The sequence below is a fragment of the Dioscorea cayenensis genome, chromosome 6, assembly GCF_009730915.1.
Source record: "Dioscorea cayenensis subsp. rotundata cultivar TDr96_F1 chromosome 6, TDr96_F1_v2_PseudoChromosome.rev07_lg8_w22 25.fasta, whole genome shotgun sequence".
Lineage (NCBI taxonomy): Eukaryota > Viridiplantae > Streptophyta > Magnoliopsida > Dioscoreales > Dioscoreaceae > Dioscorea > Dioscorea cayenensis.
In genome coordinates this window covers 18,275,632-18,297,278 of record NC_052476.1, presented here as the reverse complement: position 1 = coordinate 18,297,278, position 21,647 = coordinate 18,275,632, and the positions used below count along the sequence as shown (strand labels likewise).

General features: G+C 33.3%; 3 protein-coding genes across 4 annotated transcripts in view; 1 reads left to right on the top strand and 2 right to left on the bottom strand.

Moving 5' to 3' along the window:
• Positions 1-3,707, top strand: part of LOC120263379 (serine/threonine-protein kinase EDR1-like) — a 30,329-nt gene extending 26,622 nt beyond the window's left edge. Inside the window, exons 11-16 of one of the 2 annotated variants that reach the window (XM_039271247.1) lie at positions 224-347; positions 436-455; positions 639-795; positions 2,702-2,990; positions 3,116-3,188; positions 3,289-3,707. In XM_039271247.1, the coding sequence (XP_039127181.1) occupies positions 224-347; positions 436-455; positions 639-795; positions 2,702-2,990; positions 3,116-3,188; positions 3,289-3,374 (749 nt within the window). In that variant the 3' untranslated portion in view covers positions 3,375-3,707. Of the gene's footprint in view, positions 1-223; positions 348-435; positions 456-638; positions 796-2,701; positions 2,991-3,115; positions 3,189-3,288 lie in introns of those variants that run through there. The other variant, XM_039271248.1, reaches the window with a different exon arrangement.
• A 5,935-nt stretch (positions 3,708-9,642) lies between these two features.
• On the bottom strand, positions 9,643-10,979 carry LOC120263899 (peroxisome biogenesis protein 7). Its single transcript, XM_039271878.1, has one exon. It carries the CDS (start codon positions 10,778-10,780, stop codon positions 9,824-9,826), a length of 957 nt encoding a protein of 318 aa, XP_039127812.1. The 5' UTR covers positions 10,781-10,979; the 3' UTR covers positions 9,643-9,823.
• A 1,603-nt stretch (positions 10,980-12,582) lies between these two features.
• Positions 12,583-21,271, bottom strand: LOC120263571 (dol-P-Man:Man(6)GlcNAc(2)-PP-Dol alpha-1,2-mannosyltransferase). Its single transcript, XM_039271529.1, has 10 exons — positions 20,877-21,271; positions 16,627-16,714; positions 16,344-16,503; positions 15,920-16,137; positions 15,478-15,773; positions 14,638-14,749; positions 14,397-14,535; positions 13,285-13,481; positions 13,102-13,191; positions 12,583-13,005 (listed from the first exon to the last, which is right to left on the bottom strand). The coding sequence occupies exons 1-10, from the start codon at positions 21,149-21,151 to the stop codon at positions 12,859-12,861; spliced, it is 1,722 nt and encodes a 573-aa protein (XP_039127463.1). The 5' UTR covers positions 21,152-21,271; the 3' UTR covers positions 12,583-12,858.
• Positions 21,272-21,647: the final 376 nt, after the last annotated feature.

Sequence of the window (21,647 nt, the reverse complement as noted above, 5' to 3'; positions counted from 1 at the left end):
AACTTTTTCATACCTTTTGTGAAAGATTCATGCATCAATCGGGATAGTAAAATTATAGTCATTAAAATGTTTGAAACTGGGTGAAGCTTAGGTCCTGGTTCCGGAGTTGATGTTTTTTTCCTGGAAATGGTACTACTAGCAGTTTTGAAATAAACAATCTCATGTTATTTGTTGAGGTATGAAGAATATTATATATTTATTAGTGTACATCCAAAATATATAGGGTTCTTTGGAGAAGTTTTCCGTGGCTTATGGAATGGTACAGATGTCGCCATCAAAGTTTTTCTGGAGCAAGATTTGACAACTGAGAATATGGAAGATTTCTGCAATGAAATATCCATTCTGAGGTACCATCTTGTTGCTGCTTGAGAGAAAAATTTAAAGCTCCTCATTCATATGTTTATGTAATCTGACTATCCTTCAATTCTTTGTCAGCCATCTCCGGCATCCAAATGGTAAAAATCTACACTGAAGCTCATGAGTTACTGTTCTCTTGCAGCCATCCAGTGGTTCTTATTTTGTGCTGAAGAATATACATTGATTGTTATCTATATGCTCTAAGAAAGAAAAAAGAGAAAAAACTACATGGATCACAAGGATATGTACTAAGCTTATCTTATGCATATCGCTATCTGCAGTTATATTATTCCTTGGCGCATGTATGAAGCCTCCCCACTTGTCAATGGTCACCGAGTACATGGAGATGGGTTCGTTGTATTATCTCATCCATATGAGTGGCCAGAAGAAAAATCTCAGTTGGCGGAAGAAGCTGAAATTTATTCGTGATATCTGCAAGTGAGATGCTGCTTTCTTAAATTGCGTTTCTTGTCTCTATCTTGCAAAGATGCAACTTAAGATGTTCTTGTCATTTTTTTTTTTGTAGTCTAGATGTATGCTTATGCCTATCTGCTGAGACTTTTAATGAGAATTAACAGGCCAGACTTATTTTGCAGGATTCAGTCATTGTAGTATTTGATCAAAAGAGCTATTCACACTTCCCCAATTGCAGTGATACTAGTATAATGCTTGTTTAATTTCAGAAATTTTCATTTAAGGTTAATAGATTCAAGAAATTTTGATTAGTTTGTCCATGGATATGCCAAGATTTATCTTGTAGTAAGTAACTCCAGGAATTCCTTTTTGGAAGCTGATGCAGATTATCTAGTTATAGTCAAAATTTTCTTTGCTGAATAGTTCAAGGATGATATATAAAAAACACAGAAAGCTTATTCTAACAAATATGTAACATGTGTTTGCAATTTCATTCTGTTTAGCATGACTATATTCAGTTTGTAGAAAAAGTCTAATGTTGAAAGGTCATTGATCAAGTGACAAGCAACTAGGAACCAGTAACCAGCTAACCTAAATACTATATATAGTATGTCTAAGGTGCTCCACTTGACCCTCTGCCGTTACTCTTTGTGAAAGTTATGGATGTATATATTGTTAGTATTGCAGAGTTATAGAAGATTCTCTGATTATAATGCTGTTCAATCACTCTTGTCGTGGCTCTCAAGGGTATGTATGTATCTGAGGACCTGAAAGTAGACATGCTATGCTGATCCTTTCCTCTTGAATATGACAAATGTTGTATTAATATCAGTGAAGGTCAATGTTAGTTCGCTTGCATATGTTCATGTAGTACGCACTCTTCCCACTTAGAAATTGTTTTGATTTCTTATAGACTTCATTGTTCACATGGATCTCTCTTTTATTAATTCTCTAGAAATACTGTGACATGCTGCTGCTCTTTTAATAGAATGATTTTATTGTTCATCAAACATCATGGGCTTAACCCTAGATTGATGATTGATCTTATGGATGCACATAAATATGTGTGCTTAGACAAATGTGCTGTGATCCTTAAATCGGCACTTGTGTATAATGTTATAGCAATGCACATAAGTATATTCTAACTTTTGTTGAATTTTTTCAAAGAAGAAAAAGAAACTATGTGGCATTGAAATTTGTGTTGTTAAGGAAGCCGCTTTGAGGGTTAATGTAGGTTCTTCCCTTGGAAGGTAATTAGGGGGTGCATGGTGATATTCCCTAGTTGTTAATGATAATCCATTCATCTGATCACCATGAAACCCTTCTCACTTTGATTGCCATTCTTACAGCCTTTTTTCAGTCTTAGTCTGGAATTTATGTTACTCATTACCATAATAATCAGATACAGAAGAAATTTTGCAATTTCTTTCTTTTCAGCCATGAAATATTTACAAAGTCCTGCTTAACTTGCTTTACGGTTCAAAACGCTAAGTGAATTTTATTGAACTTTAACTGCTCTTCTGTCTCACCTTGCCTTGCCTATCGGGACTTCCAATTCTCTATTTGCATTATCATGTTATTTTGATGGGATACATGGTATATCACATTCAGGTATATATCATGCTTACCGCTGCATGTAGGAAACTTCAAGTTTCATTTATACATACATGAAGAGGCACTAGGAAAACCTATAAAGGTGTATTTGTTGCACATCATAAAACTTCCACCATTATCATATTCATCTTTAACTGAAAAGCTGAACATTTGATAGTGTCTTATTATCTTCCCTAATTCCCACATTTTCACCGCAATTTAATTTGTTATTTATTGGCTATTGACCAACTTTTGTCATCAACCTAAACGTATGAAATTCATACATGTGTATTAAATATTCAAACTGAATTTTCATTTGAATTTTTATCTTCCTGAAGGGGTTGATGTACATGCACCGGATGAAAATAGTCCATCGTGATCTGAAAAGTGCAAATTGCCTCGTAAACAAATATTGGACAGTTAAAATTTGTGACTTTGGCCTCTCCAGACTTATGACTGATGTTCCAATGAGAGACGAGTCATCTGCAGGAACTCCGGAATGGATGGCTCCAGAGCTCATCCGCAATGAACCAATCACCGAAAAGTGTGATATTTTCAGTCTTGGGGTAATAATGTGGGAGCTTTGCACTCTAAGTAAACCTTGGGAAGGCATATCAGCAGTTAAAGTAAGTCATGCCTTGAGTAATTGTACAAGATCAAACTACAAGAGCAGCATTGTGTTAATCTTAATGATTTTTTGAAACCTTTGTTTTTCTTTTTTGGTGTGTGTGGTGTAATGTCACCGGTTTAGGTTGTATATGAGGTAGCTAACAAAGGAACACATTTGGAAGTTCCTGAAGGTCCGATCGGGAAGCTGATTTCAGGTACTTCAGTGTAGCAAGCATATGTTATCGTGTTACTATTTTTTTCACTAATTTCATGATTAACTCATTGATTGGAATTTTGTATATCTATTTTCTGTAGAATGTTGGGCAGAACCTGATATGCGACCAAGCTGCCAGGAAATCCTTACCCGTTTGGTTGACTGCGAGTACTCTCTGCTAATGTGAGGGTATGTACAGCCAGAGTAAACATTCTCGAATTTTATCATGATCGAGTTGTAAATTAATCCATCGTTTTTCGATGTTGTACGCGAAGAGAATTTTCAGTGACTTTGGGTTCCCTAGATTCCAAAGCTACAATGTGTGCCTTCTCTTTTGAATGAGTATAACATATGTTGTACTCATTAAATGAGATTTTCAAAAGTCGAATATGCAATAGCTTGTGTTGATTTTGTTTGTGTAATTTTATAGATCAGCGCTACAAAACATGTGTGAATTATCGGAGCAGCGAAATTTTTGCATCAATTATTTATAGACCTTGTTTGTTATGGACTTTTTTCTTTGGCTTGATTGATGAAGTATGTTGTCTATGTAGTAATTGATTTTGACACCCATTTGTTCACTATAACTTGAATTACTGCAGTTCATTCATAGATATATCTTTTGCTAAATGCAATGGTATGTATGAATTAAGAAAGACGAAACAGGCAGTGTAAAAAGCTTTTTATCTGTCAGCTGAAATATGAACAATAATTCCCTACTCTTTAGTGATATGAATAAATTTTAATTCTTTATATATATATTTAGATGTTTTTGAGCATTTTATAAAACAAATCAAGTTTTATGACAACGATAATTTATGTATTTTACCGAGAGTTGAATATTTTATTTCCTTCCTAAACCGAATGTAAAGGATTTGAAATTCTCATTATGGAAAGATTGAGGATTCACCCCTAATTCACATTTATAAAAACATATATATATATATATATATATATATATATATATATATATATATATAATTTATCTAGAAAATCAAAGAAAAGAAATGAAAGAGGTATTTGGCAAGGTTTTGCAAAACCTCAAGGTTTTTTATTTTTAAGATGTGGTTTTTGTATTTATAAAATTAGGTGTAATTATTTGTACAATAAGGTAAAATCGGTGAACAATCAACTAAAGTCCCAATATTTAATAAGCGAAAAATATAATGGGTTAAGGTTAGAAATCACAGATTAAATAATACCCTAAGGGTGTGTTTGGATGGAGGTAATAAACACTATTAGAATGGTAATCATTATCAATGAGAATTTACTACCCAGTGTTTGGATGGATAACTATTAGAATGGGAATAGAATGTGCTTAGGTAATGAATAGTATCTGTAGTAGACATATATATTCCCAGATCGGAATGACACACTTTAAGGGGAGTAATGATAGTATTAACTTTTTAAAACGACACTTTGCCCTCTCGATATTTAATTAAATAAAATTATAAAATTAAATAATTACATATAATAATTAAAATAAAAAATATTTTATATTTATATATAATTATAATAATAAAAGTAAAATGACACTTTTGCGCTGAATATTTAATTAAATAAAATTATAGAATTAAATAATTAAATATAATAATTAAAAATAAAAATATTTTATAGTTATATATAATTATAATAATAAAAGTAAAATGACACTTTTGCCCTTTGAATATTTAATTAAATAAAATTATAAAATTAAATAATTAAATATAATAATTAAAATAAAAAATATTTTTTATTTATATATAATTATAATAATAAAAGTAAAATGACATTTTTGCCCATAAAAGATATTTAATTAAATTAAAATTATTAAAATTATACTTTTGCATCCATGTATTTTAGTTAAATAAAAATTATTGACTAAAATTGTTAATTATAATAATTAGAGTGTAGTAACACTTTCTCTTATTGAGATTTAATTATATAAAAATTAATTATTTAAATATTTAATTAAAATAATTAAAACTAATAATAATTAAAATGAGATATTTAATTTAAATATTTAATTATAATAATAATTATTTTTAATAATAACATTCAAAATCTTTTTTTTAAAAAAATTATTTATGTAATTGGATTTATACATATTAGGGGTATAAAAGTAATTTTGTCATACTCTCCTCATACTTTTTCATTCCCAATGAAATATTCTTCCAACACATGCAGTTTTCATTCACAGATTTCCTATATCATTTTCTATTCCTACAGATTTGTCATTCCTCATTCCCTACTCTCATTCCCGATTCCATTCACATTCGCAAGCAAACGATGCACCCTTAATGGTATCAACATTCGAGACACCACAACAATTGCAACGCATAACTTTCATGAATAAACTACAATTGTCGCTATACATAATATATATATATATATATATATATATATATAGCAAAATATTATATTAGTAAAAGCTCTCAAAATATTTATATATATATATATATATACATACATAAAAGCTCAACTATTATTGCTGTTGGATATCATGGGAAAATCGAAATTAAACTCTGCACCAAGAAGGATAATATTAGTAATTGTTCTAATGTACAAACTTATTTTATCGAAATTAAAATGTAATTTCTTTTTTTTTTTTTTAGGATTATATATGCAACAAAATTTTAATATAAATATATAAATATTCATTTTCCACAATATATATATATATATAGCATTATCACTCAGGATCCTAATTCGTTTAAAATTTATATGCATGGGTAATATAAATAAATAACATATTAAGATTAAAAAGAAAAAAAGAAAGAAATTCCATAATGATCAGATATACTGCCATCATTAACTGATATATTGGAGCAAAGCCAATACACTAAGAAAAACATGCTACTCTACATATTGAACCTCATAATAATACAATGATATAAAACAAAAAGGAACAAACCTTTCCCCTATACATTAATTCAATCTCTTATCTGGCCATTTCTTTTTAATAGGTTTATTTCTTCTATAAAAATTTAAATATACAGCACCGGGAATAGAATCAGGAAACATATATAATGCAGTAAGCTAAGAATGTGAAAATGTGCTGAAAATAATAAAGGATGAAACATCAAAGGAACACAAAATGTAGAGACAACTCAAAGAAGAGAAATGTTAGTTTACATCATACATTGTAGGATGAAACCACCAAATGAATACAAAATGTAAAGACAACTCAAAGAAGAGAAACATTTTAGTATGAAATATCAAAGAAACACAAGATGTAAAGACAGCTCAAAGAAGTCTTTGAGAAATGTTATCGTAAAGCATTGCATTGTAGTATGAAAAATCAAAGAAACACAAAATGTAAAGGCAGCTCAAAGAAGAGAAATGTTAGTGCACAGCATTATATTGTGTTGAGCAAAAAAACACAATATTATGCTGCTGATTGAGCAAAAAAATGAAAGTTGATGGAACAAATATAGAGAAGAGTAATGATACTGACTAAGTTCTTTCTGGCATCAGTATCTTTTGTAGAGAGACAATTCTAGAATAACTGAATGCTGTCAGCAATCAAGAGATGATCCGCAAAGTTGGATGCTAATCTGACATAATGAACAATTTAGAATGTTTGAACATTGCTTTTATATTGATATTTAGAGAATTAACTATTCCATGCTGATGTATCAATTTAAATAAAGGAAGAATAATTATAGCATGCAATAACCCCAAAAAGAAAGAGTTCAATTTAAAGGTAAAGAGCTGGACAATGACTCAAATTTATGCATGAGTTTGAAAGGGAGCTAGGAGAAGCAGAACTGGTCCAATCTGGATGACAATGGAGCACCCACTAAAAAGTGTATGAACAGAAACCCCCAAAAATATGATATTCAACAAGCATCATAAATCTTGACAAATGCACACAAGAGTAGAAAATGAAGGATCACAAGAAAAATACAGGGACTACTACTTCATTCTGGCATGCTGAGCACCTCAAACTGCCTTGTGCATTTTGTCATTCATGAGTCCATAAGTTTATAGTGTAAACAACAATAGGACAAAAACAAAAGGAAAAACAAGCACACCAAGTTTATAATCATAACACCAACCAAAAGGTTTCGGTTTGATCAACCTAAAAGAATTCCCCGACAATCTTTAGAAAGATTTCAGAATCTGAAGCTGAAAAAGCTTTAGAAAAAAGAAGGCTGTTTTTTACAAGCTTTTATTGTACTCAACCTCAATTCACCATGACCTTGAAAACTGCTATTTTAAAATGTCTACTAGTTGGTTGGTTAGGAACTGCAACAAGGATCTTTGTAACTAATAACTGTCCATAAGCTCATTGTAATTTGTTTCACATGGACACAAAAGGTACTGCCTCAGACAAACAGGTTTCACATACTGCAAAGGTTAAAACTATGATATGTAAATGTCATACTCACAAGGACAACACACACTCATATGATAATGCATTCAAGTGTATAGCTAAAAGGAATTTTTGGAATCAATACTTTAACATAAATGAAACAACGGAATCACTTGAAAGATTCCCACTAGCTCATTTAAAATTTATAAAAGCTAAAAATGGAATATGTACATTCTCTAATACAGCATACATAAAATTCTCTAATACAGCATACATAAAAAAGAAATAGGTGCTTAAACATTCAAAAAAGCAATAACTGGTTTATATTTTTCTATTCTAGATTTCGGGTTTCCTTTCATGACTCACACTTCCTGTTTATGGCTGCCATGATCCATAATTTTGATGCATTTTAGTGTCAGATTACCGTTTCTTGTTACAAATGTTAAAAATAATAGGCCATATATCCTTATATGTATGTAAATGAGAACTCTATTTTCAGGTAATAACCACCAGAAAAAATAGAAAACAACTGACTTTTGGGATACACAGGTTGCAGGGCTTATCTTGCAGGCAATGGCTTCATTTGGTTCTAACTTCATTTCCTCTTATAAATTGGACATTCATCTATCTTGGAATCCAATATTACCCTTTTATCCTACAAATTCAAACTTTGGAGTGAAAAGACTTATCTCTGAGACTTAGTGTCTTTAATAGTATTAATAGTATTTTTTCAGAGTGGAGTTTTTAGTTTTTCTTGAATAAAATCTTCTAGGAACATGCATTGAGAGCTAAGAGATACGGTCATGCATGTTAGAAAGATAGCTAACCAGGAAGTAAAACATGGCATAAATGCTCCCCTCCAAATCATTGCATGATCCTTTCCAACATTTTCCTCTTCTCCTCTCCTTGTGTTTGTTTTTCTTTCTCTTTTCTTTTTCTTTTTTTAAGTTTTTTGAAACAAGAAGAGCCCTACATTTGGCTATCCAGTCCCTATGGATACAGGTGATCACATCGTATGTCTAGACACAATTTCTGACAGGAGAGCTGGAGCTGTCACTCAAATGCTAGCAGGCTAAAAATGCCAACTCTATCATCTACAGAAAACACATGTGCCTAATTTTGCAATCCAACAGGTCTCACAAGTCTTACTATATTGAACCCAAAGACCACAAAAGCAGTACAAAATTGCACACCAATGTTTCCAAACCTGCATAAAACACCACAAAAAGTCAATGTAGCTTACAACTCCATACTGTATTATGCTCTTTAAATTTGCTTGCTCCTGCTCATAGAAGTGGTTCGCATGGTCTTATCAATTGAGCCCTAAGCCTCTAACCATTTTCTAACTCTTATCAAACAACATCAGATCCCTTGTGCCTCCGCTGTCATAATGTCAACTACAAAACCTCAAGCATTTCTTCGTATATACAACTTTTGCAAAGAACTTTCCTTCAGTTACCTAAACTAATCCAAGCCACATTTTCAACTTGGCTGATATTGTGATGCTAGAAAATAAATCCTTTGTTGTCATTTCAAGCATTTTTGGGAGCCACCCTAATATATTTATCTTATTGTATCTTTAAATCTCTAGAATTTGCAATGCCTTTCATCAAGGTGTCATCCATGATTTGATTCAATCTGAACCCCACTAACCATTTAAATTACAGATCAGGTCTACGGACCTGCACTAAAAAAAAACTCACAAACAAAAACTTGTATCACATTAAAAATAGGGTAATGCACAGGACCACATACAGGCAAAGAATAAATAATTCATTTACGGAGATTTACTTGCCAAACAGCACTATAAAAAGAAAAATGTGAAGTCCTACCACACCCAGACACCAAGCACTAATATAAGATACCATCATAATCAAGAAAAAGATATCATTATCAAGCATTGACTACAGTACCATCACACTTCCAGTTTAACCTAACAATTAAACTTTATAGTTCATAAAAAATATCTTAGGGTTGTATTTCATTCTTCCAGCACCTTAATGAGACAACTATAACATCGACAATGCAGAGGTTTATAACTACACCAAAATTCAAACTACTAAATTTACAAACAAATAAATCACGTAGAGGAAAACCCAAAACAAAAGACATACCAAATTCACATGAACAAAAAAGCAATGATGATACACAATTGTCATTGAACAAGTAACTAATTCATTTACCAATTTATATATCAAAAGAAATGTATTAACCATTTGATAAAGCATACCAGAATGATGAATTTCTTCTCCTTGCTTATTCTCACTGACTTCAATCATTCTTGAACCCTAATCTTTCTTCTGTCCGTAAATCATATTGCTACACAAATTCTACAGAATTCAAGGCATGGCTCTTGGGTCATTGCCATGTTGCCACACATAAACGAGCTCATCCCATCCAGTGCTTGCAATCAACCCCTCAATAAGGACGCTAAGATCCAACCCATAAACAAACTCAGTATGCTGGTCATACACAGAAACCATCGAGTCCTCAGCCCGGTAATCCCACATCCTCACTGTCATATCATACGAGCAAGAAACCAGAATGTTCTCCCGATGAGGCGAGAACTTCACCATCTTCACCCCATAGGTATGCCCTGCAAGAGACACAAGCGGTGCTTGCGGCGAGCGCACGTCCCAAACCCGGATTGTCTTGTCAACGGACGACGTAGCGAGGATACACTCATCGTACTTGTTCCAATTGCAGGACAGCACCTCGTTGTTATGCGCGGGGATGATGACGTTGGATCCACGGTCACGGACGTCCCAAACGCGGACAGTGCTATCGCCGGAGGCGGAGGCGAAGACATCGGCATGGCGGGGGGACCAAGAAACAGAGTACACGCAGTATGTGTGCTCCTGGAACGTGCGGATGCTGGTGGGGCGATCAACGGTCCAGAGCTTGAGGGTATCGTCCCAGGAGGCGGTGACGAAGGAATCCCGGCGGATAGGGTTCCAATCGACACCGTAGACCTCGCGGGCGTGCTCGTTGAAGGAGCGAACGGGGTTGGAAGAGGGTGGGAGCTTGGCGTCCCAGAGTTTGACGGAGCCATCGGCGACGGCGGCGACGGCAAGGGAGTCATGGGACTCAGACCAGGCACAGTCGTAGATGCCATCGGAGGTTTCAAAGGATCGGAGCTCGGAGATGACGCCGGTGGCCGGGGAGAGGTCGAGGATGTGGAGGCGGCCATTGCCGACGAGGCCGAAGTTCTGGGCGGTGGCGACGAGGATGCGGGACTCGTAGAAGGGGCTGAACTTCACGGAGTAACCATTGAACTGGGTTCTGAACGCTGGCATCGTCGCTTTTCTAGGGTTTTCTCTCTCTCTCTCTCTCCCTCTTGATTGATTGATGAAGATCTGGTGAGAGTTTCGCCGGGTTGATGAGCTTCGCTTTCGCCGGGTTGATGAGCTTCGCTTTTGCCGGGTTGATGAGTTGCCGGGTTGATGAGCTTCGCTTTCGCCGGGTTGATGAGTCTTCGGACCTTGGTGAAGATCAGGGGCGTAGCTACATTGAAATATTTAAAATATTATATATATATATATATATATATATATATATATATATATATATATATTATTTTGTGAAAATTTGTAAATTAAGTTATGACATGAGTTTAAATTTTTAGTTTTTTAAATTAATTTTATAATATAAGTTTTTAACCAAAATTTCTTGGTTTTTTTATTATTTAAAAATTTATATTGTTTTAACATGATTATTTTTATATATGCTCGTACATATATTTGTTTTTTTTATATCATATGTAGTGATATTATACTTATATATTGACATCACTTAATAAATTGTCTGACTCCATCTACTGGTGAAGATCTTAGACTTTAATTTATCTGTATGCCCTAATCTAGACATGGTGAGTGTTCTGTTCTCTATTCAACAATAAAAAAATGCCCTTGCATAACACTATCTCTTTCCAATTTTATATATTTTAAAATTTTTATATTTATTTATTGTGATAAATTTGATTCATTTGAGAGGAATTTGCACAACATTATCATATTTTTTTCATTATTTGTAAAATCAATTATATGCTAATTGCATGGAATAAAATAGCTCCCATGGTCAAAAGAGCTAAACTTTGAAAAAGGTATCTCACTAATCCGACAGAACTTTAGTTTTAATGACTCGTTTGTAATTAAACTAAAAATGTGATATCTTATTTTCTTTTTGTTTTCATGCTACTTTTTTAGTTGTTTTAGTTTTTTTTTTAATTTTATCTTTTTTTTAATGGAAGAGCATTCTTGTCCTTTTTGTTTGTGCAATCGGTCATTTTGCCTCAAACCTTATCCTTTTTAATTTCATCTTCTCTCAAAAGGTTGAGAGTTTAAGAAAAAATTTCTTTTATTTTAGCCGTTTATCTCTTCTTTAGAGTTTCCATCAAATTCTCAAGTTTTTTTAATTAAAAAGATCAATCTTCCTTTATTGAAGTTAATTAGGGTAAATATCTTTGCAAGTTGGTGTTTTTATTATCTTATTTATTGGTTATTTTTTACCACAACTAAAATAAAACTTATTTGGTTGAGCTGAGTGATTTATTCCCCCTATTAAAATTTTAAAAAAAAATAGCTGGAAATTTTGCAACTGTTTTGATTACTTTTTTATTAAAATATATTAATGTATTTAAATTAATATGATAATTTAAGAAATATATAATTTGTAAAATATACAAGTACTGCTATTTTAATAGTGAAAATAAATATTTTTTAATCCTTATTGAGACTTCACTGAATCACTTCAATGAATACCAGTCCTCTTTAACCAATAACCCAACATTTTAAGGGTAGCACATAATTGATGGCAATGACTCATTCTCCAATTGTCTTTAATTTACCTCAAATGAAGGCTGTCTTTAATTACAAGCTTACAAAAACACCATCGGCAATTATACAAATAGGAGGGTTATTTGTTTTGGTTTTTCAAATTAAAACCTAATTTGTTTGACCCTGTTGACCCTAAATTTGAACATATTCAGTTTGATCTGCAGATTATATATACACACAAACATAAATACACACAAACATATATATATATATATATATATATATGATCTCAGAGAGGAGTGGAAGTACCAAAATCTAGAGTTACAAGAAGCCAAAACACACTTCCAAAAAGCAACCCTAAAAGTCAGATTTGCATAATGATATCAGTCACAATTTGAGGGTATAGTCACAATGCCATACAGCAGCATACTTTCAACTGACACTGAATCAGATATATAAGAACATAATTTCACATGCATGACTACAACAGCCGCATTACTCCCCAAGCAAACCAAAAGGCGAAATAACAGTGGAGGAATTCTAGTTGTAATTCATCATGTTTGTATTCTGAAGTATGAACACCAACCAGATTGTAATTGCTACTGTTCTGAACTACTCTTTGGTATTCTTTTCAGTAATTTGTAAGTGCCAAATACATTTCTTTGTTGCCATAGAAAAGGGATGAAGAATGAGCGGTGAACAGTGGGCGACAGCTCCCTGTCCAGAAAAGGGATGGCCGCGACAGTCTGGAATATACATATATATACCCATGAGCATGAGAATGTATGTGCACAGTGGTTTGTTTATATTTGGGAAAATTATTGATCTGATAGTGCTCTTACCTCCCATGTCGATAAGTCAGCTCCACGGGATGGATAGGGCCTTTTCAAGTCAAGCTCCACAAAGAATGTGCATGCATCAATGTTCCGCAGCTGTGATAACAATTGAACAACAATTGTCAAATGGAAAATAGAAAATAGTGGAACGTGAAGAAGCCGTTAAACATGACAGGTGAAAGAGATTACATATTGTGCCTCGGCAGCCTTGTTTTTATTGTTGAAATAAGTTGGGGCTGAAGCAGTGCCTCCCAGAGTGGAATTGAAAGGTAATGGAAGAAGCCCTCGAAACCCATCATCTACCCATCGAATTTCACCAACATAAGAGGGTACAAAGAAAGAAGAAGGATAACGGTGCCATTCGCTTCCAACACAAAGAACTGATCCTATAAACAAGAATGGATGTGATAAAAAAAAAGTATAAAATAAAAAATAAAGATTCTTTGTGATCATTCCTATAATAATTATAGCAAAGATCAGAACATTTAAAATGGAACACTCACATGTTCCATGATCCACAACATGAATATCTCATGAAAATCAATTCCAAATAACTAATGAACATTAAAAAAATGAGGTATGCAGATGCAGGTGGTCATGAAACTGTCCAGTGTGACTGTGGGATGCAATTGCATGTGCAGGGTTCAACTAAAACTCAGGTTCAGAAGAATAGACTGGTGAAAATGTTCCACAAAGTTGTCTAATATTTCAGAAAATAGGGAAAACATGATGTAAAGATAAAAATTGAGGAATTATCTAGTCATTTTACATCTTAATATAGGTTGACTTGAAAATTTTAGGTCATATTTTACCTCATTAAAAAATGTAATTAATTTGAATAGATAGAAAAAGATTTCCTTTAAGAAATAACAATCCAATCCTTGCATATCTCTGATCAAAGGATTGGATGACCTTTAAATTGCTCATTAAAGGATAAAGATTACAAGTAATTGGGCACAATTAAATGGCTAACACTAATTAACAAGCGTACTTCAAGTATTTAGGAATGAAATCAAGGTTAACCATGCCAACCATAGAGTCATCACACAAGCTTCTTCAAACTACTTTTATTTAATCTATAGAACATCTTCACTATGTTTGAGTGCAACAAAGATCTTCGAGAGACTACCATGACATGCAGATAAAGTATCAATTTATAACTTCTATAAGTTCTCATGAACCTATGCCTGACATTAACATAAACTGATTCATTGGAGGTACTTAATAATTGTACTTCCAAACTAGGTAAGACATGGGCAGGAATAGCATGAAGTTGCAAATGAATGATACCAAATCCTTACCATTTCCAGCATCTTCATAATAATCTAAATGTTTGTAAATCTCCATCGGCGCAGAATACCCATGTAATAATGAGAAAGTTCGGCTATGTGAAACACAAAGTATAAGGCCAAGAATGATAGGCCTGAAAACTTTAGCAATCTGTTTCAGGTCGCCCATCAAGAAAATAAAAGTAGGGTTAGTTTCAGATCACCCAACAATTTATTAGAACCAAACTACAAAAAGAACATAAACACATCACACCTTAACGATGATACTATCATCAACTGCATACTTGTCTTGGAATAAATCAGGAAAACTCTCAATAACAGCAGCAGCTGCAACACAGATAAGTGGATATATTGGATAAAGAAACCTGCCAAAAGCCACACGTAGAATAAGCACAGCTTATGCGCATTTCACATTTATCCATATAATGCAGTGTTCAAACAAGGAGATCAAATTTCATCCTCTAAAATAGGGAATTATGAACTGAACAGCAATAATATTACCGTAAGGGCCAACATGGCTAAGTGATCTTGTGCAACACAATATAGGGAACCAACTCTCCATTCCTGTTCTATGGAAGGACCCCACTAATGAATATATTAGGGGATCATTTGTTTTAGTAATAAGTATATCACCAGCAGAAGGTTATAATAAAGAGTATAACATGCAGTAAATTTGGATAAATTCACCAATATCTTAAGCTCACATGCAACATGGATCAATTGTGATAATATGTGTGATGAGAATAGGTTACAACAGTGACCAGATGATTGAATATGTATAAATTACTTCCAGGGACTTCAAGTCGAGGAAATATATGGATGAAAATCAATGGATTTTAGATACATTCATATTAATGTTAAATATGACCTGATCAGTTCTAGTTTACAAAGATATAATTAAATTAATTATGAATCTATAAAATCATTGTTCATGCACCAAGAAAAACTTCAATCAAAACAAAACTTACTTTGATGTTGAATCGAAACACAAATTAACCCAACATTGAAAAATTAAAGCAGTTCTTTCTTTTTAAGAAACACAAATACAAAAAGAAACATCTGCTACTAAAAGGAAGGACAGCATTGTGATTACCGTTCTTCTTTGTGGGCCTGCAACGACATAAAAGCCAACCAAATGTATATTGGAGAAACTACAATTAGAAGATCTGGAGCATATTTCTTTCTTGAGATTTTTAAGAACAGCAAGAAGAGGAGCGCAAGAACAAAGCAGAGATTGAAATTGTTGAATCCATTCCTCAAATAAAATAAGGGCCCTTCTGTTCCATACAAATGGCTTTCTCCACCTCCTAGCACATTATAGTGCAAAAGATTAAATACTGAAGATGTCCATCTTCCATAGCAATAGTAATCAACTAGTATCGAGAGTCCCTGGAAAAATCATATGGTTTCCAAAACACAAAGGTGAATGAGAAATCAAAATTCAATGCCATGAAAGAAAAACATTTGTTTATGGCAGCATAATGTAACTTGAAAATAGAAAAAACAACAGAACAGGGAAATTTTTGTTAGCTTACTAGAATGAACGCAGAAGTCACAAGCCCTGAAAGGAAAACCTTCAGTCTTCCATTAATTAGAGAATATATGGTAACTGGAAAAACAACTAAAATGGAGAAAGGCCATCCAAGAATCACTCCAGCTGCTGCTACTGAAACTGCCAAAGAATATTTCCCAAGAAGATACAGAGATGATGAAAGAGTAACGGCATACATTGAGAAGGTACTGGGCAGAAAACCTGAAAAGTACAGAAGAACATCCAAGAAAAGTATTAGAAAAGACTGGTCTCAATTGAGAGCAAAAAAATCCAAAATCCTTGAAGACCAGGAAAGGCAAGTGCTGATTGAGAGAGAAAATTCCTAGGAGTCCAAACATTGATATTATTCATCATTCAACTGGTAATAACCAAGAAAAGCGAAGGCAAAAACAAGAAGAAAACATTACTTGTGCTTGCAAAGAAACAACCACTGGTTAGACAGAGCATTGCAAGTGTGTAAGAAGCCAGCCGTTTTCCATATTTCCTCGAAAGAGCAATTACTAACAGTGCTTCTGTAACCGTTGAGATGACACCAAGAAAGACTCTTATTATGTAGAATACTCGAACCTAAAACCCCAAAGTAAGAAAAATGCAAAAACATAAAAATGCATAATGCCATAAGCTGAAAGTTTTAACAATGTTTTAAGAATATAATATAGCTAAGCACAAATAGAGAATGAAGAAACAGACCTTTTCCTCACTGAAGAACCAAGATGCAGGTCCACCAACTACCGCATGAAGAAAAATATATAAATATGACCGGAGAGCAAACTCAGAGCTGCAACATAAAGTACATCCCTTATCCACATCAGCACAATATTTCATGTCATGCACATTTCTATTCATTACAAAAATAAACAAACAACTAAACTAGTCCATTTGTTGCATCACAAAATATATTTACAAGTAAATTGAGCCTAGAGGTAAAGTAGTGCATCACAACTAGGGATAATTTCATCTGGTAGAATTTTTCACAACAACAAGCATATTTACATACATATTCACAAAAATATCAATACAAACTCTAGAGAAAAATAGTTTACAAATGCAGTTTAACTTGCAGAATATAAGGTAATACCCTGGAGAACCCAACATGTCCAAACTCAAAAATAAACCCAAATAGTTTGACAAGAACTACAATTACAACCTTCGTAAGGTAGCAATAGCGGAGCCAGGAAATTTATTAAGTGGGGTCAACATATAAGTATAATATTATAAAAAAATCATATATATATATAATAATTACAATTAAACAATATGAAAAATACAAATAACAAAAAAAACCAAAAAAATTCTTTAAAAAAGTTACATTTTTCTTTTTAAAAAAAAACAAACAATTGAAAGTTGAAATTGATTTTAGAGCTTAATTAGATTTTTTTTATCTAACTTGAATGGTGAAGAAGAAAAACCTTCTTTGGGATTTTAATTTTTAAAAAAACAAGAGTGAGTGCCACGCTGGTCTTCTTCTTCTGATTGAGCTAAAATTTGGGAAAGTAGGTAGAAATAATAAAAATGAAAAAGGCAAAAACTGGTTTAGTTTTAGGTTTTCTAAAGTTATCAAAGAACACAAAAATACAAAGCCAAAGAATGTGGGTCCTAAAAAAAAGGATCCTTTTACTTTTAATATTTGTATGATGACCCACATGCTTCTCATATAAAATTTTTAATATTGTATATTGACCCATTTTCCAATTTAATGGGGTCAATTTAATCAATTTTCCAATATATATATACACACACACACACTATAATACTGTTCATATTTCTAAAATTTCCTTGGGGTCATCAGACCCCATAATTCACTATGTAGTTTAGCTTCCGTGTAAGGTAGATTATTAGAGTAACTAATAGTCCGACATCGGTTAATTTGGAAAATATGAATTTTAATATATAAATTTGGGTCTCATCCAATCAATTTAAGCTTTTGTGTCGAATCGAGCTAGATAATATGTTTGGTTTGCATCTAACTTGCCAGAGCTTAATTTGTTTGGTTTGTCTGGAACATGAAAGAAAACGAGGTGGGAGGAAGGGCATTTTACGGTAACTAATAGTCCCACATCAGCTGAATCGGGATTTGAATATGCACTCTCATCTTACCCGCTTAAGCTTTTGGGTTGAAGCGGGCCCAAATAATATGTTTGGTTTACGTAAGGTATCAAAGATTGATTGTTTGGTTTGTCTGCAACATAGCTAGTTAAAATAGACTAGCATGTAACAAAGGGCATATTAGAGTAACTAATAATCTCACGTAGATAAATTTAGAAAATATGGATTTAAAAATATAAATTGGGGTCTCTTGCCCTATCAGCTTAAGCTTTCGACATAGTGAGCACATCTCAATATTTAGAGGATGGTGATCATTAAACGCCATAAAGCAAGGATAATGATGATAAAAACATGGCTTGTGAGCATTGGACTGCTTAAGTCTATTAACCGCTAATAATAATTTCAACTAGTGATAATTTTCCAATATTACTCCAAACAGCTTCCTAAGGGACTCTAGAGCTCATCCTTTCTTATCTGAACCAAAGCAATGGCTTTTTCCTTGAAAAAAGGTCGTATTTATCTTCTTGTTCTTTTTTCCTAATTTTTGTATTTAGATTTGTGGAATTTGGTTGGGATAATCTAGAAATTCAAGTTTATCTTTAGATACTAGGATTTAGGATTTTGTTAGATTGTATATGTTGGATTCGGTCAAGGTTCAAAATTGATCACTTTGGTTTGCATATAAAGTAACTATTTGCCCACATCTAGTAATTTGGAAAATATGAATTTGAATATATAAGTCTGAGTTTCTCATCCTATCAGCTTAAGCTTATAGGTTGAATCAAATCCAAATAATATGTATGGTTTGCATCTAAGATAGATTAAAGGATCATTTAAGGATGATATTAGCCTAGATAATTCATCAACACTTGTTGTGTACAACTAGTGCCTATTTGTGCAAAATTTGTTATCAATGTTACAATTAAGGATCAACCTTGTTTATTTACAATCCCATAAATTAGTGAACACTTACAAAGTTACAGATGCCCTGTGCATGATTTGCTAGGGGGATAAAGATAAACATAACAAAACACCAATAGCAAAAACTAAAAGAATAATGGTGCATATGTGCAACTATTAAACTTGAACGAGTGGTTTGCTTTTTGTGTATTTTGGGTGATAATACAAGCTACAAAATGAAACTTAGTGGATCAGGCTAAAGCCAAAGTGCAAGAGGATGCAAGTATGGGTTGGAATTTCAAGTTAAACAATGGCTCAACAATTTTTAGAGTAGAGTATAAAAGTAAAAAAAAGAAAGAAAGAAGATATTTAGAAATACAAGTTGATACGGCCAGATATATGGCATTCCGGTTTATTCCTTTCTCTCCTGCACATGTTCACCTTCCTTACGTTCTCTAGCTCGAGTTCTTACTTGTGTACCACACATCTAGTCTTACTTTAACTTCTTTTCTTATGCTTTAACTTCCCAACAAACAATTATACCCTCGCAAGCCTTTACCCATATATGATATTGTATGTGCCAAAAGTTCCATATAAGAAGCTATGCAAAGTCATGAAGTAAGTCACTATGTTTCAGCTTTCCACTTAACTGCATAATAAAACCTACAAGTAGACAACATAACAAATCCTTAATTGGCTTCCATCACATTGCCTTCTTCTGTTCATGAGATATACATCAAAAGCAACGAATTGAGAATGCTTTGTTTGGACTTCAGAGGCTTGAATGCAACGATGTTTGCATCTTCATTCAAAATGCCATTGCCACCAAATAATATCAGCAAATCTCCATAGCTTCTTCTAACTCATGTATTTCATAATTGATTTGTTTCTAACCGGAAAAGAGTTTTCCATTTTCATTGGTTTGAAATTTTGATTTAGTTATTTTCCTTGACCATTATTTAGCATGCTTTAATATTAAACTTTGCCGGTGGCCTCCCCCCACCCCCCGCCCACAAAAGAAAAAAAAAACACAAACACACACAATTTAAGAGGCCTACAGCTATTTATATAACGTAACTCAAGTCACATGATCAGAAATACAGAACTCTTGAACCAAGATCTCCAAACATCAGTGAGAACTGAAACAAGTAAAAAACTTAAAACTCCAATAACTGATCCATGTAACATTAGTAGGACAAAAATTTCATCCATAAATATAGACTTGCGATAAAATTCACCTAAGTTTTATTCTGGTTGCAAAGTAACATTCCTCGAATAATGTGAGCAGTGGTTTGTAGCGACTAAAGTTGTCTGTTTGTATTTCTGTTGCATTTCTGACTAAAATCCAAGTTTCCAGTTGAGCTACATATCTACACACTTTGCTTCACCAAATTATCTTCCTCCTCTGAATTGAGACTTGAATCCCATCTTCTTCCAACCTTGTTCATCATCCCAACTCTTCCAACCATGTTCATCATCAAAAAAAAAGACAAGAAAAATAAACAAAAGGCTTCCTTTAGCAGAATCTCACATCCCAAAATTCTTTCATCTCTCTTTTCCCTCATCTTCCAGCCTATGCTTGATTTCTTATTCTCAAGGAACTATTTTGTTATCTTCATTATATCATCCTCCATACTATCCGTTTGTCAAGATTTTCCCGTTTGGAAAAGCTCTTCTTTTATTTCAAACAAACAATATTATCTCCCCAGAAAACATCGAGTACTTATATTGCACAAAAATTTTCTAGGTCATGAATTAAACATAGAATGCACTTTCATTCTAAAAATTCACAAATAGTTCTTCTAGTTACTCACAACCCATCAAATAACTCTTAATTCAAAATTTGCAACCTCATCTCACACACAGCTTCATTAGCAACTGATACACAACACAGCAATCAACATAAATCAAAACCTATCACATCTCTCAAGATATAAAAACAAACACGAGATCAAAAGAACAAAAGGGATGCAAAGAAGCCCTAGACGAGGTACCTGTATTCCCAGGTCTGGAACCCTGATTTGTAGAGAAGGTAATGGAGAGGTTCCCAGTAGTTGAACACCTCATCGCAATCATGAATGATGTTCGAAGTCGCACTCATGTACCGAAGAAAGCCGAGAGCCATCAGCGGCACCGCCCACCCAAGGCCCTTCTCCTCGTTGTCGGAGCCCTTCTTCTCCCGCTTATCATCCTTCGAGTACTGATCGGAGGTCCGAGATGATCCCTCCGCCGCCGATGGCCGGCGGTGCCTCGCCGCAGAAAGCGCCATGGCCGGGCCGAAATGGTAAGGGTCTAGAGCTTTGCGGTGTATGTGATCTCCTCCTGCTTACGATCCAAGTAAAAATGTGTTGAAGGGGTCCTGGGATTCTGATGATGAAGCTTTTTCACTTTTCCTTTTGTTGGGGGTGGTGGTTAGTTTAAAACTTTTAAACTTTAAAGGAACACTTTGCGGGGCACGTGATTTGCACATTACATTTTCAACTTTAAATAATGCATATTGAAAATATATTTCATAATGTTTATTGTTTACTTTTGCATTGATATTTAAAAAAAAAAATGTAAATACAGAGAATTATTGTAATTGTATGTACAATGGTTGTTTTGAATTTACTTTTACTGAAGATAATTGTTAACATTATTAAGATAATTATATCTTTATAACAAGCTTAATTGACTAAGATTATTAAATTTATTAAATAATTATATATTTATAACAAATATTTAAGATTAAATTAAACTCCTATCACTTTTAAAATATAAAAGAA